The sequence below is a fragment of the Papio anubis genome, chromosome 12 (genome assembly GCF_008728515.1).
Source record: "Papio anubis isolate 15944 chromosome 12, Panubis1.0, whole genome shotgun sequence".
Taxonomy (NCBI): Eukaryota; Metazoa; Chordata; class Mammalia; order Primates; family Cercopithecidae; genus Papio; species Papio anubis.
In genome coordinates, this window is record NC_044987.1 from 120999535 (window position 1) to 121017498 (window position 17964).

The window sequence follows — 17964 nt, forward strand, 5'->3', positions numbered from 1 at the left end:
GATCTTTCACTTTTACCCAGTACAACTGCCTCCAGCTAGCCTGGACAGGCAGATTCCGGGGCTGGAGTGGTCCGGCCCAAGACTGAGAAGGGCTGGGACCCCCGACAGTGACATGATGGGCTCAGCCTCTGTTCCATTTACTGGGCAGGGTGGGCCTCCGCAGATAGCAGCTTCAGACTCCAGCTCCAGGGGGCTGGTGGGAGTCTCTCAAGGTGTCCCACACATGGTCCCTCGGGGAAAGAGTGGAGCTGACCCCTGTCCTCCCTCCCGACTCGAGGGCTTTAGGGCCAGCAGGTGTGTGAGGGCTCCAGGTGCGCGGAGCCCTCGAAAGGACACCAGCCCAGCAGCAGCAGGCCGCGCGGGGGCAGCCGAAGACCCCATCCGGCGCAGGCCAGGGCCGAGCTGGCAGCGGCGGGTCCAAGCCCTGTCAGCTGGCGCAGGAGGCCCAGGGGCGAGCGCGGGACGGAGCTAGGCGCTGGGGTCCGGACCGGGCCGGGGTCGAGCTGGGCCTGGCCGGACACTGGACCCGCCGGGAGCCGGCCCCTGCCGCGCAGGGCTGAGGCCCCCGCCTGCAGACAAAGGAGCCGGCGGGGGGCGGGAGCGGGGGGGGGGGGGTTTCGGGGGGGGGGGGGGCGGGGGGGCGGGGCGTCGCGGTGTCACGTTACCGCCCGCAGCGCCCTTTAACTCCCGCCCCCGCCCCGCTCACCGCCCCCTTCCCCTGCTACAGCGCGCTCGCCCCGCGGCCGCCAATCAGCCGCGCGCCCCGGCCGCGCGCCCCGCCCCTCCCCCGGTGGGTGTGCGGGCGGCCAATGGGCGGTGCTCTGGGGCCGGGCCGCGGAGGGGCGGGGCAGCGGGGAGGCAGCCAATCGCCGCGGTGTTGTTGAAACTGAAAATACTACATTATGCTAATCGCGGCCGGGCCCGCGCGCACGGGGGTGGGGCCCGCGCGTATAAAGGGGGCCCAGGCGGGCTGGGCGTTCCACAGGCCAAGTGCGCTGTGCTCGAGGGGTGCCAGCCAGGTCTGATCCAGCGAGCGAGCCAGCAGGCATCGAGGGGGCGCGGCTGCCGGCCGAACGAGACAGACGAACCCGACGCAGGAGAGTCCACCACCGGACAGCCAGGTAGCCGCCGCGTCCCTCGCACACGCAGAGTCGGGCGGCGCGGGGTCTCCCTTGCACCCGGCCTCCGCCCTCTCCTCCTCTCCTTTCCCCTTCTTCTCGCTGTCCTCTCCTCTCTCGCTGCCCGCGTTCGCGCAGCCCCGGGCCATGTCCGACGCGTCCCTCCGCAGCACATCCACGATGGAGCGTCTTGTCGCCCGTGGGACCTTCCCAGTACTTGTGCGCACCAGCGCCTGCCGCAGCCTCTTCGGGCCGGTGGACCATGAGGAGTTGAGCCGCGAGCTGCAGGCCCGCCTGGCCGAGCTGAACGCCGAGGACCAGAACCGCTGGGATTACGACTTCCAGCAGGACATGCCGCTGCGGGGCCCAGGACGCCTGCAGTGGACCGAAGTGGACAGCGACTCGGTGCCCGCGTTCTACCGCGAGACGGTGCAGGTGGGGCGCTGCCGCCTGCTGCTGGCGCCGCGGCCCGTCGCGGTCGCGGTGGCTGTCAGCCCGCCCCTCGAGCCGGCCGCTGAGTCCCTCGACGGCCTCGAGGAGGCGCCGGAGCAGCTGCCTAATGTCCCGGTCCCGGCCCCGCCGTCCACCCCGCCCCCAGCCCCGGTCCTGGCTCCAGCCCCGGCCCCGGCTCCGGTTGCGGCTCCGATCGCGGTCGCGGTCCTGGCCCCGGCCCCGGTCCTGGCCCCGGCCCCGGTCCCGGCCCCGGCCCCGGCCCCGGCCCCGGCTCCGGCTCCGGCCCCGGCTCCAGTCGTGGCCCCGGCCCCAGCCCCGGCCCCAGTCGTGGCCCCGGCCCCGGCCCCGGCCCCGGCCCCGGCCCCCGTCCCGGCCCCGGCCCCGGCCCCGGCCCCGGCCCAGGACGCGGCGCCTCAAGAGAGCGCCGAGCAGGGCGCGAACCAGGGGCAGCGCGGCCAGGAGCCTCTCGCTGACCAGCTGCACTCGGGGATTTCGGGACGTCCCGCGGCCGGCACCGCGGCCGCCAGCGCCAACGGCGCGGCGATCAAGAAGCTGTCCGGGCCTCTGATCTCCGGTGAGCCCCGCACGGCCCCGCCCCGGCCCGGCCCGGCCCCGCTTTGTCCGGCCGGCCGGTCCCCCCAGCCCTCGGGGGCCTCGCTGGGTTCCCGCCTCCTCCCGTGGCATTAAAGGGCCCGCAGCGCTCAGGGCGCGGCTGCGCCCGCACCCCCCTCCCCGCCCCGTTGTTATGTCCTCCAGCGGCTTTGCGCGGGCGGGGTGGGAGGCTGAGTCCCGGCCGCGACCCCCCGGGAGCGCGGTCTTCGCCCCTGGCGCGGGAGCCCCTCCCCGGGCGCGGCCGGGCGCCGTGAGCACGGCGCGGAGGGGGTTAAGCGCGGCGGCGGCCCCGGGGGGCTTGGCCGCGGGACAAGGGGAAATGCTTACACAGCACATTGCGCGGCGACGTAAACAAAGCTGACCCGCCGCGGACCTCGGCGCGGGCGGGGACGGCGCCCCCACCCCGGCCGGCCCGCGCCCCGTGCCCTCTCCTGGCCCCCTCTCGGGGCTCCGGGCCGGCCCCGCCCTGACCGGCCGCGCGCGCTGTCGCCCGCAGATTTCTTCGCCAAGCGCAAGAGATCAGCGCCTGAGAAGTCGTCGGGCGATGTCCCCGCGCCGTGTCCCGCTCCCAGCGCCGCCCCTGGAGTGGGCTCGGTGGAGCAGACCCCGCGCAAGAGGCTGCGGTGAGCGAAGTGAGTACAGCGCACCTGGGGGGTGCGGGGGGCTGACCCGCGGGGTCCCCGCCGGCTTTCCTGACCCCCCTTCTCCCCGCAGTTTAGAGCCCAAAGAGCCCCGAGGGAACCTGCCGGGGCAGCGGACGTTGGAAGGGCGCTGGGCCTCGGCTGGGACCGTTCATGTAGCAGCAACCGGCGGCGGCTGCCGCAGAGCAGCGTTCGGTTTTGTGTTTAAATTTTGAAAACTGTGCAATGTATTAATAACGTCTTTTTATATCTAAATGTATTCTGCACGAGAAGGTACACTGGTCCCAAGGTGTAAAGCTTTAAGAGTCATTTATATAAAATGTTTAATCTCTGCTGAAACTCAGTGCAAAAAAAAAAGAAAAAAGAAAAAAAAAAAGGAAAAAATAAAAAAACCATGTATATTTGTACAAAAAGTTTTTAAAGTTATACTAACTTATATTTTCTATTTATGTCCAGGCGTGGACCGCTCTGCCACGCACTAGCTTGGTTATTGGTTATGCCAAAGGCACCATCCATCTCCCACATCCGGTTATTGACAAGTGTAACTTTATTTTCATCGCGGACTCTGGGGAAAGGGGTCACTCACAAGCTGTAGCTGCCATACATGCCCATCTAGCTTGCAGTCTCTTCGCGCTTTCGCTCGCTCTCTTATTATTACTGTGTTTATCTTAAACTTGAAGACAAATCTGTTAAAATGGTTCCTGAGCCGTCTGTACCACTGCCCCGGCCCCTCGTCCGCCGGGTTCTAAATAAAGAGGCCGAAAAATGCTGCAACTCCAGTCTGTTTGTGCTTATGCCTGCCTCCAGCTGCCTTCTCCTGCACCCCCAAAAGCTGGAGAGCTAGAACGCAAGAGAGAGCAGGCCAAAGTGAGCATCCCCAGTCCATCCAAAAGGGGAAGCCTCTCTCCTGGCTGGGCCTGGCCCAAATCCACCTGCTCCAGTTCCCTTATCTCAGGAGGGGCGGCCGGCCTGCAGTGCACCCTGCATTTATCACCTCCCACCTGCGGGGCTGCAGAAAGACAAGCGTGGGCTTCACATAGCCCCAGCAGGCAGGGAGCACAGCCCCTGACTTGCTGCCCAGACTCAGGCTTGTTTAAAGGAAACCATGAGAAACCCCTCTGCCCCCAGCTGATGGGCTCAGGACCCTGCTAGTTTGAGGATGTGCTGGGGTAGAGGGTGGGGAGCAGGACTCCACCAAGACACATCCAGTCCTACAGACTTTTCTTCAGGCCTTGCACCAGGGTCTCCCTAGGTCAAAACACCCAAAATGTTCAAGGTCTAGTCACACCTGCAGTGGAGGGGGGCAGCCTCGAAGCCTCTGAGGGGAGGGAGAAATGAGAACACAAAGGGGTGGTGCCCTGGAACCAGGAGAGCATGGGGAGGGGTGGTTTCTGATGACCAGGCTTTGGTGGAAGAAGTCGAGGCTGTGTGCCTCCCTGTGCACCCACACTGTCGGCCCTACCAGCCGACTAGTTTCAAAGCGCTCCCTCTTGGTAAAAGAGACGTTTATTATTTTTTTAATAGCTGACCTATAAACCTCTGAAAATTATGGCTTACAATGGAAAGGGTGACGTAAAATAGCAAAAACAGAACAGCTAGCAGTATTTTTGCTGGTGCCTTGGGCTAGGAGAAGAAAAGAGCTGGTGGACCCTCATGGGGCCCTACGTGACAGTTGCTGACTTCCCTCCCCCCCACCGGCCCCGCACTGGGTCAGGGACAAAGGGGGGGCTCAACTTGAGATGCTCGAGATGTATTTAGACATATAATTAACTGAGCTTCCCCCAGCTGCCTGGAAGGGCTGCGCGAGGAGGGCGAAGGGGCTGGCCTCGAGGCCCAGCTGGGGCCAGACTCTGGGAAATGCCCCTGGGACCTGAGAGTGGCAGGTCCCGCTGCTTTGCCTCAGCAACAGGGACCCTCAGCCGATGGTAACGAGGGACCAGACCCATGTAGACCTGGCTTCAACCTTCAAACCTCTCCCCAGTGGAGAAACCGCAGCATTCACCTGTGTGAGCAGCACAAAGCCGTTTCCCTTCTGAGATAAAGGAGGGTGGCAGTGCCTTCTGCCCTGGGCTGGGAGGAGGCTGGACCGGGTGCTTGGCAGGCAGTTCGTGGGTGCACAGGGTAACCTGAGTTAACTGTTTCTGGTGACCGATCTGCTAGGGTGGATCCTCATCATCCACAGTGGCATCTGCTGCCAGGCCTCCTGCTGCAGCCGGGGCTGGTGGGGCTCCTACCTTGCTTGACTTCTCACAGTCCTGGCCCCTGGGCACGGGATATGTGGTTGCCCAGCACCCTCTTGTCACTCAAGGGTAGCTTTTTCAAAAGCAGTGTGAGGGCTTCGTGGGGACGTGAAGGTGAGGCCCAGTGCCATTTCTCAGGAGGAGTTTCTCCTCAGGGCAGGAGCTGGCTGCAGGGACCCACAGGCCACCACCCTCCGTGGGTTGCTAGTCACAGGTGGGACTCTGGGCACATGTGACCCAGGCAAGCTGGCCTTTCCTTCTGGGGGCCTCGGTTTCCCCATCTGGGCTGAGAAATGTCCAGGGTTTTTCCAGTGCTGTGTTATGTGATTCTCATGTGGGGACAGCCATGGAAATAATACCCGATGGCACTGTTTGCAAAGCTCTCTTCTCACCCGTGCTGTTGGGGAAGAGCAGATACGAGCATGCGTCCCAGCCCCCAGGCCTCATCCAAGCTGAAAACACAGGCACCGGCTGGCGGCCAGAGCACTCATGGGTTGGCCGTGTGGGAGTCACACCGCAGCTCCACTGGGGATCCACGATCATCATATGAACTATGACACCAGGACCGCCAGGCACATAGCAATGACTTTTCCCTGTGCCAGGCATGTGCTAAGCAGGATCAGCTTCAGCCAGGTCCCACCATGTTCCTTGTTTGAAGAGGACACTGAGGCATGGAGTAATCCACCTGAGGTCATGCTGCTGACCTTGGCAGGGCAGAGGGATGTTGGGCTGGGGTGCTCTGGGACCAGGCCTGGAAACCATTGCACTATCCTGTCCCACGGACTGGGCTGGGAAGACAGGCAGTTGCTCCGTTAATCTACAGACAGTCCAGATGAAGGTGGTGAGGGAGAAGGGTGGATGTGTTGGAGCCAGAGGATGAGGGTGAGGCAGGACAGATGAGGCAGGGGAGGCTGCTGGTGCCAGGGGACCTTGGCGGGCCTGGCCTGCTGGTGCATGTGAGGCCGGCACACGGGCATACATATGGTGTAGTGTAAGGGTGTCTTTTGGGTGTGCCTGCTGGGCCTCCCCCTTCCCTGCCCTGTCCTACTGGTCTCCTGTACCTCCCCGGGCCTGATGGACTAGTGCCAAAGGTTGGATTTCATCAGCCAGCAGTGGGGAGCCCCAGAGGGACTAAAGCAGGGAGTGGTAGAAGCATCTCAGCTGCCAGGTGAGGAAGGAGGAGCGCCAGCAAGAGGGAAGGGGGTGAGGGGACCAGAAGGGCACTGTGGCCATCCAGGCAGAGGGCAGAGGCACTGGGCTGGGTAGACATTCCAAGCTCCAGCATGCCAGCCCCTGTTCCAGGCACCAGAGACTTAGCAATGAAGAGAGAGACAGAAGGTCCCTGCTGCAGACGCTTTCTCCACCTGGGGAGGTGACATCAGAAAACCCCTCCAGTGGGCTGTGGTGCATACAAAGGTGGTTAGTGTTAGGGGAGGACAGAGCTGAGCCAAGCACCAGCCTAGCCTTTAAAACAGAAGGGGCTAGGAAGCCCCTCCTCCAGCTCCCAGCAGGTGACACAGCAGGTGATGGTGTCTGAAGAGCACTGTTTTATTGTTTGCTATTTTTTGATTCAATATTTTTTTTTTTTTTTGAGACGGAGTCTCGCGCTGTGTCACCCAGGCTGGAGTGCAGTGGCGCGATCTCGGCTCACTGCAAGCTCCGCCTCCCAGGTTCAGGCCATTCTCCTGCCTCAGCCTCCGAGTAGCTGGGACTACAGGCGCCCGCCACCACGCCCGGCTAGTTTTTTGTATTTTTAGTAGAGACGGGGTTTCACCATGTTAGCCAGGATGGTCTCGATCTCCTGACCTCGTGATCCGCCCGCCTCGGCCTCCCAAAGTGCTGGGATTACAGGCTTGAGCCACCGCGCCCGGCCTTGATTCAATATTATTAACTGAAGTCCATCGGTTACATGAGGGTCCGTTCTCAGTGCTGTACATTCTATGGGTTTGGACAGACGCTTACTGTCCTGTATCCACCATTACAGTATCGTACAAGGTAGTTTCACGGCCCTCAAAATCCTCTGTGCTCCACCTATTCATCCCTCTGTCCTCCCTAACTCCTGCAACCACTGATCCTTTTACTGTCTTCGTAGTTTTGCCTTTTCTATAATGTCATAGAGTTGGACTCATACAGCATCAGCCTTTTGAGATCAGCTTCTTCGACTTAATAATACTTAAGGTTCTTCCATGTCTTTCCATGACTTGAGCTTATTTCTTTTTAGCACTGAATAATATTCCACTGACTGGATGCACCACAGTTTGTTTAGCCACTCACCTCCTGAAGGCTTCCAGGTTTTGGCAATAATGAATAAAGCTGCTATCAATATCCACGTGCAGGTTTTTGTGTAGATGCAAGTTTTCAACTCATTTGGGCAAATACCAAGGAGTACAATTGCTGGATGGTGTGCGATGGATCATATGTGAAGGGTACATTTAGTTTTGTAAGAAACCACCAAACCATCTTCCAAAGTGGCTGCACCATTTGTGTTCCCACTGCAGCTCCTGTTGAAGGGCAGCATTGAGAGTTCCTGTTTCTCATCTGTGGACCACACCAACCACCAATTTCAGATGAATTAAAAAACAGAAACCCTACTACAATGTGGACGCAACAAGGACAAGGCATAATTCCAAACGAACACTGATGACCGTGGCTTGATCTCAGGGCCTCGGCTGGTTCGGCCTGGCTCGGGATGAAGAGCCTGGGCTCTTGGCCATTCTTCATCCAGCTGGCCCTGTAATGAATTGCATATTGTCCCAATATCTGCCTCCCCAACTGCAGGAAGATTCTGCATTTCCCACACATCAATATCAGACGTGGCCATGTAACTTGCTCTGGGCAGTGAAATGTAACCCACTTGGCATGTACCATTGCTGAATGGAGCCCGTCAAAGCCAGCGTCCTGCCATTTCATCCCTCTGCTGTGAGACAAGTGAGATCTCAGACAGGGGCTGCTCCTTCCAAAAGAGAAAATGGAGCACAACCCCAGCCCTCCAGCAGAGGGGCCATCGTGGTGAGTGAGAGATCCACCATGCTTGGTGTATGCCACCAAGAGCTTTGGGCCTGTTTGTTACACAGCATAAGATAAGCTGACAGAGACAGGTTCTTTGAAGACCCAAGACCCAGCTCACTGTTAGAGGTTTATGGGAATGACAGCAAAGGCTTGGTGCCATTTCAAGTTGTTCTGGTTACTTGGCCACATGTCCAGAAATGATGCAGAGACTCAACCGTGCAAGCTGTGTTCAGTGTCCTGCTGGTGTTGTTCCAGCTTGTCACATTTGCAGGCTGGAGGTCAGGTGTTTCCAGCTGGTAGTGACAGATCCTGAGTTCTCTCTTGGTTACCATCTGTCCTACTATACTGTAGTTTTGTGTGTGGTGTGTGCCTTAACAAGTGTCTAGTAAGTCATCTTTTTTTTTTCTTTGATGAAGGAATAAAATGATTGCGATTTGGGGAAGGGTCAAAGTCTCAGAGATGGAGCTGGCTGCCCACACTCCAGCATCCTTAAGAAATCCTGGCTGGGTGTGGATGCTCACACCTGTAATCCAAGCACTTTGGGAGGCTGAGGGGGGAGGGTCGCTTGAGAGCAGGAGTTTGAGAGCAGCTTGGGGCAATATAGCGAGACTCTATCTCTACAAAAGTTTTAAAAATTAGCCAGGCTTGGTGGTGTGTGTGTACCTGTGGTCCCAGCTACTCGGGGGGCTGAGGTGGGAGGATCACTTGAGCTTGGGAAGTGGAGATTGCAGTGAGCCATGATCAACTGCATCACTGTACTCTCCAGCCTGAGCGACAGTGCGAGCAAAACCCTGTCAAAAAAAAAAAAAAAAAAAAAAGGCCGGGCGCAGTGGCTCACACCTGTAATCCCAGCACTTTGGGAGGCCGAGGTGGTCAGATCACAAGGTCAAGAGATCAAGATCATCCTGGCTAACACAGTGAAACCCCATCTCTACTAAAAATACAAAAAATTAGCCAGACGTGGTGGCACGTGCCTGTAATCCCAGCTACTTGGGAGGCTGAGGCAGGAGAATCGCTTGAACCCGGGAGGCGGAGGTTGCAGTGAGCCAAGATCGCACCACTGCACTCCAGCCTGGGCAACAGAGTGAGACTCCGTCTCAAAAAAAAAAAAAAAAATCTCAGTTGCTTATTCTGAAAACTAAAAATTGTGTTATTTAAGCCCTGGAGTGGTTGTTTTAGGGGCATCTGAGATATTGATTATATCACCAAGATCTGCTCCATGGGTAAGCCCCTTGGAATAAAAAATGAAAATGGGCTCTGATGACCTCGTGGCATCAGGAAGAAGACCAGGATCTTAGCTGTTACTTGAAAGCCCTCAGGGGCAGGACTTTCTCAGCAGGGCTTGCCTGCTTCAGTGTCTGACAGCTGTGTGTACTCACCATTCCCTTCTGCCTCAAATCACAGCCACTACTCTACTGTTCAACACTGAGGCATGAAGTCGGGTGTGGACAGGCAGCCAGTACCTTCTCTTCTGTTAGCATGATAACACCTGTTCTAATGATCTCCTGCCAAGTAAACAACTATCCCAACACTTTGTGGTTTAAAACAGTGGTTTTAGCCAGGTGCGGTGGCTCACGCCTGGAATCCCAGCACTTTTGGGAGGCCGAGGTGGGCGGATCACGAGGTCAGGAGATGGAGACCATCCTGGCTAACGTGGTGAAACCCCGTCTCTACTAAAAAAATACAAAAAACCAGCCGGGCGTGGTGGTGGGCCCCTGTAGTCCCAGCTACTTGGGAGGCTGAGGCTAGAGAATGGCCTGAACCCAGGAGGCGGAGCTTGCAGTGAGCTGAGATCGCGTCACTGCACTCCAGCCTGGGCGACAGTGAGACTCCACCTCAAAAACAAAACCAAAAAAAATGGTTTTATTTATACCTATGATTATATCAGAAATTTGGGAACAGTTGGCAGGATAGCTTGGCTCTGTGTTGTGGGGTGTCAGCTAGAGTAGTTCGATTGGGGTTGAGGATTCAACTTCCAAGATGGCCCATTCCCATGCCTGGCAGAGCCCTGGGAGCTGCTGCCTGTGGCTCCCTCCACAGGCCTGCTTGGGCTTCCTCACAGCATGGCAGCTGGGTTTCAAGAGCAGGTGTTCCAGGAGGCCTAGGAGCAGCTCTAGAGACCCGGCCTCAGAAGCTATGCAGCATCACGTCTGCCTCATTTGATTAATCAAGCAAGCTACTGAGCCCATCCCAGATTCATGGGAGGGGGATCTGCTCTGCTTGAGTGGCAAAGGGTTTGCAGCCATCTTTCCTTACAGAACCCAACCCTGGTTATTGATTGATAGCCAGAACGTTTTGGGGGGTTTACTTCAGGACCCACAAGCAATTGTTACCTGAATTCAAAGCAGCCTATTATCCCAGCACTTTGGGAGGCCAAGCTGTGAGGATCACTTGAGCTCTGAAGTTTGAGACCAGCTTAGGCAATATAGTGAGACCCTGTCTCTACAAAAAATATAAAAATTAGCTGGGTGCGGTGGCGTGTACCTGTAGTTACAGGTACTGAGGCTGTAACCTCAGGGGGCTGAGATGGGAGGATTGCTTGAGCCTGGGAGGTCAAGTCTGCAGTGAGTCGTGATCACACCACTGCATTCCAGCCTGGGCGGTAGAGCAAGACTCTGTCTCAATAAATAAGTAAATTCAAAACAAAAACAATTTTTTTCCTCTAGCATGGATTTCAGTAATTAACAGAATTAAAAAATCATCAAACACTTCTTGTGTTTGAACTGACCAAGTGCCAGGAGTGGCTTCCTATCTGGCGAATTAGAAAGATGCAGGCCTAGGTGAGAGGCACACTGCTGTGAGTTCATGTCAGCAAGGACCCCTGAGTAAGGGCTGCAATGCCACTGCAATGATGCCACAAAAACTCTTGAGCAGGTATCTGCCCACAGCCTTTCTGCCTTCTTTTATTGTATGTGCATGTATATAACATGTACATGTCTATATGTTATAGACATACATATGTACACATAATGTGTACGCATACACACATGTATGTGTGCATATATTGTCTATATGTACATAAAGATAATTTCTCTCTTTTTGTTAACTTTGTATTTGGTTTTACATTTTCTCAGCAATATGTAACAGTATCACCTCTACTTCTTTACAAAGCATTCTTATGGAAATTTGCAAACATACACAAAAGCAATAGAATAGTATATCACCAGCCAGTTTCAACCATCATTAACATTTGTCCAATCTTGTCAATCTGTTTCCCACCTCTACTTTTACTTTTTTTCCTTTCTGCAGTTTCATAAAGCAGATCCCTGGCTGAGCACAGTGGCTGATGCCTGTAATCCCAGCACCTTGGGAGGTTGAGGTAGGATGATTGCTAGAGCCCAGGAGTTGGAGACCAGCCTGAGCAACATAGCAAGACCCTGTCTCTACTGAAAAAAACCAACAACGAAAAAAGCAGATCCCAGACACCGCATCCTCCCACCTGCAACTTCCTCCATGCAACTCAGGCAAGTTTCATTCTTACAAATGCAACGTGGACAGGAAGAGACAGCATGGGCTCTTTCCCATCGTCAGTGTGGTGCACATCAGCTTTGTCCTGGAAAGCGTGCCTTTCTACTCATTCTAGTACAACAACGCCAGCTTCCAGGGAAGGCCCTGGGCTTTACTTGCGAATGACACAAAACCACTGCTGGCCTCATGCCACCATCCAGCCAAGTGTCTTAAGAGACCATGCACCTGGGACAAGTCCAGGTCATCCTGCATCCAGTGTCACACTTGGTGGACAGTCCCTGCATGTAGAGGACATCCCATGTTCACCCTGAAATCCTGATGGCTCAATATGTTGCTGCTTCATGGATCCTCTTGTGAGCCACTGGTCCAATTTTGAGAGCTGAAATAGTAATCCAAGTGGAAATGCCACACACGCACACAATAATGCACAGACAGTGGGAGCCAGGCCAGCTGGGGAGCCCTGCTCGCATTCTTAGCCACACGGACTTGCCTTTGGGAGCGCTCCAGCCTTCACTCCTATGGTCTGCATGAACAAAAACCACTTTTTCCCCTTCCCTTTGACACTGTCATCTGCCTGTGGCTACTTTTGGCATGGTCGGATCCTTTGGGGGTGCCCCCGGCCAATCATTGGGTGGTACTGGGGTCTGTGGGCAGGGGTTCGAGTCAGAGGGTGGTTGCCTGGTGGCCCACATGCAGGAAACACAAGTTTTGTGTTTGCACAGGAAAAAGAAGGGAGTTTGCATGGGCCCAGCTCATCCTTAGGAGACTGGAGCCCAGCTTGGAGCAGGTGGGGCGCTGGTTTATGGTCTGCACTGGTGCTGTCTTTCTGATTGTCTCCAATTTGGGACTTTCTCCATTTTGCTGGGGTCCGACTTTCCCTCACTGATCCCTCTAAAGGGTGGAGGCTGTCTAGGGTGCAGAAGCCTCCCTGGGCCTCAATTTTCCCTGAAAGGGGAACACAGGATCAGAGTCTTTGGGGGCCTGTCTAGCTCGAATGTTCCCTGAGTGTTTGAATGAAGATTGCCCATGGTTTGAGATTTGCCCCAGAACCCCTTTTGGTTCCTTCAGACCCTTCTGCTCTAGCTGGGTGCTGATTCCCTCCCTGTAGCCTGGCCTACATCCAGGCCTGGAAGACCTTAACTGGTCTGTCTGGGTAGCAGGGAGCCCCGGTACCCACTCCCCAGTGCTCTGGGGGCTATTCATTTTAATGGTCATATAGTCACATGGGTTTTTATCATGCAACCCCAGCACTTCCCTCTCAGTCCTGGGAAGAAGCACGTGGTCCGGACAACAGGGCCCTATACCTGAGGGGATGTGGTGAAGCCAGAATTGCAGAGGGAGAAGTAAGGACACCTGAGACCTGGTGCTGGGTTTGACTATGTCCCCTCCGGAATTCATGTCTGAAACTTACCGGCCAATGTGATAGTGTTAACGTAAGTGGGAAACTGGGCGCAGTAGCTCAAGCCTGTGATCTCAGCACTTTGGGAGGCTGAGGTGAGCGAATTGCTTGAGCCCAGGATTTTGAGACCAGCCTGGGCAACACAGGGAGAACTTTTCTCTACAAAAAAAAAGAAAAATTAGCCAGGTGTGGTGGTGCATGCTAGTCAGGAGGTGGGAGGATCACTCAAGCCTGGGAGGTGGAGGTTGCAGTGAGCCGTGACCGTGCCACTGTACTCCAACCTGGCTGACAGAGCCAGAGAGCCAGATCCTGTCACCAAAAAAAAAAAAAAAAAAAAAAAAAAAGAAAAGGGCCAGGCACAGTGGCTCACGCCTGTAATCCTAGCACTTTGGGAGGTTGTGGTGGGCAGATCACCTGAGGTCAGAAGTTCGAGACCAGCCTAGCCAACATGGTGAAACCCCATGTCTACTAAAAATATGAAAATTAACTGGACATGGTGGTGGGCGCCTGTTATCCCAGGTACTTGGAAGGCTGAGGCAGGGAGAACTGCTTGAACCCAGGAGGTGGAGGTTGCAGTGAGCTGAGATGATACCACTGTATTCCAGCGTAGGTGACAGAGCAAGACTCTGTCACACACACACACACACACACACACACACACACACACACACACACACAGAACTAAGGTCTTTAGGAGGTGATTAAGCCTGAGGGTTCCTCCCTCTGAGTGAGATTAAGGCTTTTATAAAAGGGGTTTCTGCTCAAGCCTGTAATCCCAGCACTTTGGGAGGCCGAGACGGGCGGATCACCAGGTCAGGAGAATCAGGACCATCCTGGCTAACCGGTGAAACCCGTCTCTACTAAAAAGTAAAAAAAGCTAGCCGGGCAGTGTGCGAGCACCTGTAGTCCCAGCTACTCAGGAGGCTGAGCAGGAAGAATGAAGCGTGAACCCGGGAGAAGTGAGGAGCTTTGCCCGGTAGTGAGATCAGGCCGCACTCAGCCCGTGGGCCCAGGGCGAGGACTCCGTCTCAGAGGGTTTTCATAGGCGTTCGCTTACTTACAACACAGTGCCATCTTGGAAGCAGAGAGCCCTCACCAGACCCTGATTGCCCTGGCACCTTGATCTTGGGCTTCCCAGCCTCTGGAACTGTGAGAAATACATTTCTATTATTTATAAATCACCCAGTCTCGTTGATCACCTGAGGTCAGGAGTTTGAGATCAGCCTGACCAACATGGAGAAAGCCCATCTCTACTAAAATTAGAAAAGTAGCCAGGCACAGTGGCTCACACCTGCAATTCCAGCACTTTGGAAGGCCAAGGTGGGTGGATTACCTGAGGTCAGGAGTTTGAGACCAGCCTGGCAAACATGGAGAAACCTCATCTCTACTACAAATACAAAATTAGCCGAGTGTGGTGGCACATGCCTGTTATCCCAGCTACTCAGGAGGCTGAGGCAGGAGAATCGCTTGAACCTGGGAGGCGGAGGTTGCAGTGAGCCGAGATTGTGCCATTGCACTCCAATCTGGGCAGCAAGAGCAAAACTCCATCTCAAAAACAAATAAATAAATAAAAAATAGAAAAATAAAAAATAAATCACCGAGTCTCAGGCATTTTGTTACAGTGGCACAAATGGACTGAGATACCTTGCATCCACCCTTGGAGGCTACCAGTAGGCCAACGGCCAGTCAGGTGCCTCTGTGCGGGGCCACACTGCTCCCTGATTCTCTTCCAGAGAGCACTGTACAGGGCTGACCCACCTCTGCAGCCAGGACAGACATGGCGGGCCTGGTCCCTGTGGAGGAGTCTAGCTGTGGTTTTAAGGCAAAACCGGCCGCGCGCGGTGGCTCGTGCCTGTAATCCCAGTCGGTACTTTGGGAGGCTCAGGCAGGCAGATCACCTGAGGTCAGGAGTTCGAGACCAGCCTGGCCAGCATGGCGAAACCCTGTCTCTACTAAAGTTACAAAAGAAATATTAACTGAGCGTGGTGGCGGGCGCCTGTAATCCCAGCTACTCGGGAGGGAGGCTGAGGCAGGAGAATCGCTTGAACCCAGGAGGTGGAGGTTGCAGTGGGCCGAGATCACGCCATTGCACTCCAGCCTGGGCAACAAGAGCAAAATTCTATCTAAAAAAAAAACCAAAATACACAAACAAAACAAAACAAAACAAAACGATAAAACCAAGTTCTGTCTTGTCTGTTTTCTTATGCAAACCTCTCTCACAGCCGCTGACCTCTCTGCATTTCTTCAGTTCCAGCACCCAACTTGGAGACAGCTCTGAGACACGCCCCTTGGTTCCTTTAAGCCCAGAGCTGTGTGCCTCAACTAGATGGGGCCGCAATGGTGGTGGGGTGAGCAGGAAGGAAGATGGAAAAACAAGCAAGTTAAATTATGTCAAACAACTCATTTATTTTCTCTTACTTTGCTTTCCAGTGGTTCACTTGAGGGGTTTTCTTTTTCAGTTTTCCACCTGCTTCTTTGGGGTCCCAAGGAGTCAGGCTTCAGAAGACCCCAGCCCCTGCTGCTCTGTCAGGCTCCTCCTGGCTCCTGTGTGCTCCAGGTGCTGGGGTCTCTCCCCAGCCTCCCGTCACACCTCGCTGGGTTCACCCTCTCTGAGGTGGCAGAGTGAACAGGGCCGACCACTGAAAGGGGAATAATCCCAGAAAAATGAAGGGAAGAATGCAGGTCTTTAGGAAGCCCCACAGAGGGATGGCCCCCCCTGACCCCTGCCACTGTGAGGAGCCCTCCCCGCTGCATAGAGGGATGCCGCTCTCCGCAACCCGCCGTGAGGAGCCCTCCCCATGGAAACAGGGTTGAGGGCCTGACCTCCCCCTTGGAGCCCCAGAAAACAAAGTGGGGAGGGTAGGGGGAAACTGAGTTGGCGGTGGCGGCACATGGAGGACCAAATCCTCTCAAAGCTGGCGTCTGGGCGGGGCACGAGGAGCAGACCAGCCACGCAGCCATGGCGGCCGGAGTCACTCGAGGTCAGAAATGCCCAAGCAGGAAATGAGATGCAACTTGTAACAGACATCAAAGGAAATGGAAAAACATTCTTCTAATATGTTAGGGAGGCTAGAGGAAGGCGGGGGGTGCTGGCCCTTTATTAGGGGACGGGGGAGGGGGCGATAAGAGATGGCACTGGAAGGCTAGAAATAATTAAAATCAAAGCACCAGACACCTGGGGGTGGGAGTGAGTGTCCTCCCCGAAGCCGGGAGACCCAAGGAGCATGCTCAGAGCCCTCCAGGAGTGCCTGGAGCAGCAGCGGGCAAAGGCCTGGCCTCAGGCCCGCCTCTGTCTCAGCCAGCTCCTCCAGGCCCAGGGATGTGGTCCCCACGGGGTGCCTGCTGCAGGCAGCCAGCACAGGGTTGGTGTTGGCAGAGCCCTGTGAACTGAATGCGAGCCTTTTCCTGGAAGAGAATCCCAGGGGGATCGGGGTGCCAGCACGTGCTGGTCCCAAGGGCACAGCGTGGCCAAATGGTCTTGGGACTGAGTCCTGCTCCTTCCACACAGAAAGGCAGTGCCTAACCAAAGGTCACTGATGCAGAGGGAAGAGGGCAGCCTCAGGGTCCTTGTCTGTAGCCAGGGGCCATTGCCTCCTTTTCTCTCCACAGGTCTGGGCCTGATCTCTGGTGCTCACCTGAGGCTGGCTGTTTAAAGTAAGACCCTTCTCCTTGCCTCTTGCCTCTTGGGAAGCCTTTGATGGGCTGCACCCTGACGCGACCCCTTTCCAGGAGTCCAGGTGCACCCCTGGTGGTAGCATGGGGAGTTGGTGCCTCCGCAGTGGGTCCTGACCACTTCCTGCCCATCTCAGCCACGGCTTCTCTGCTCTGAGGAGGGATTGCTTTCTCAGAAGGGCGAGTTGGTGCTGGGCATGCATGCAAGTGCCCAGAAAGTGGAAGTCCAGAGCCCTGAGCAGGTGTCCCTGCCAGCTCAGTCCAGGCTCTGAAAGGGAAGCGGCTGGGAGTGGAGGGGACCCTGGGACCAGGCCGGCTCCGTGTGGCTTCACCAGGATGCCCCGGGTTTCAGCCTCTGTTCTGGGGGGCTGCATAAATCAACTCAGGACGAATCTCAAACTGTGCTGGGCTTCGGTTTATCACAGTGGGGCTACCAGGCACCGGGTTACAGCCCTGGGGGTCGGGGGGCGGAGGTGGGTTGATTTTCCCAGGCCCTGGGGGAGCAAGGGAGAGCCTGCTGCTCCCCAACACAGCGCTTTTTCAGGATTCGACTCTACAAACAGCAGCAATATCCTCGGTTCAAAAGTTCAAGAATCTGGTCCAAAGGCAGCCTGAGTAAGCCCCCCGGGGCCAGGACCAGGAGCTGCCCGGCGGGAGGTTGGATGCTGGGTGCCCTGCAGAAGGGACGGTGGTGCTGGGGCCTTGGCCACCGGCCTGGCAGCAGCCTGGAGCGCCGACTCCAGAGTGGACGCTAGGCCGGGCTTCCGTCGGGGCGCGCCGGCAGCTGCGCCCAGGCGGGAGGGAACGCGCGGAGGTGGCCCAGGCGGCCCTGCCCGACTGACGGACCGAGCCTCCCCCTCCAGGCCGTGGCCGCGCTTCCGGTCCGCGGGGAGGGGCGGGAAGGCAGCTGGACGCGGCGGCGATTTATGGGCCTTTCAGGCGAGCAGGTGCCTCCTCGGGCCGCCCATTGTCTCGCCGGCCTCACAATGGGGCTGCTGCAGCCGCAGAGCCGGCCCCCGCCGCGGCTTGCGGCCTGCACGGGCACGACGGCCCCGGGGCGGCGGGAGAGCCTGCGGTCGGCGCATCCGTCCGCGCGTCCGTCGGTGCGTCCGTCGGTGCATCGGTCCTGCTGCCCTCCGCGCGCCTGTCAGCCGGGAGCGGGCCTCGGGCGCCTGGCGTCCATCCCTGCGCGCCGCCCGGCTCCGCTGGCCCTCGGGGTCCCCGCGCCCCGACGGTGCGCTCGCGCCCGCTGCGCCCGCTCGTCCTGCGCCGTCGGGCACCCGGTTCCTCCCGGCTGGCACGGCCCGCGCCGCCGCGTCCCGGTCGCACACACAGGGGCCCATTCTTCCTGG

The 17964-nt window shown here is 56.9% G+C and overlaps 1 protein-coding gene and 1 long non-coding RNA gene across 6 annotated transcripts; one reads left to right on the top strand and one right to left on the bottom strand.

Moving 5' to 3' along the window:
* Positions 1-947: 947 nt before the first annotated feature.
* On the top strand, positions 948-3598 carry CDKN1C (cyclin dependent kinase inhibitor 1C). 5 transcript variants are annotated; one of them, XM_009185378.4, is made up of 4 exons: positions 948-1121; positions 1289-2145; positions 2680-2815; positions 2903-3598. In XM_009185378.4, exons 2-3 carry the CDS (start codon positions 1299-1301, stop codon positions 2808-2810), a joined length of 978 nt encoding a protein of 325 aa, XP_009183642.1. In that variant the 5' UTR covers positions 948-1121; positions 1289-1298; the 3' UTR covers positions 2811-2815; positions 2903-3598. The 5 variants fall into 5 exon arrangements, with proteins under 5 accessions (XP_009183642.1, XP_009183641.1, XP_031509679.1 ...); XM_009185377.4 differs by having other exon boundaries at positions 951-1121; positions 2898-3598; XM_031653819.1 differs by having other exon boundaries at positions 954-1121; positions 1289-1553.
* Positions 3599-15324: 11726 nt separating this feature from the next.
* LOC116269831 lies at positions 15325-17420 on the bottom strand. The gene is made up of 2 exons (XR_004177653.1): positions 16576-17420; positions 15325-15579 (listed from the first exon to the last, which is right to left on the bottom strand). It is a non-coding gene; the product is annotated as an uncharacterized LOC116269831 (long non-coding RNA).
* Between the last annotated feature and the right edge of the window lie 544 nt (positions 17421-17964).

Excerpts from the sequence above, each read along its gene's own strand:
- CDKN1C (XM_009185378.4), top strand. The coding sequence starts at position 1,299 with ATGGAGCGTCTTGTCGCCCGTGGGACCTTCCCAGTACTTGTGCGCACC. Across the intron at positions 2,146-2,679 it reads GTCCGGGCCTCTGATCTCCG|ATTTCTTCGCCAAGCGCAAG; the intron begins GTGAGCCCCGCA and ends TGTCGCCCGCAG.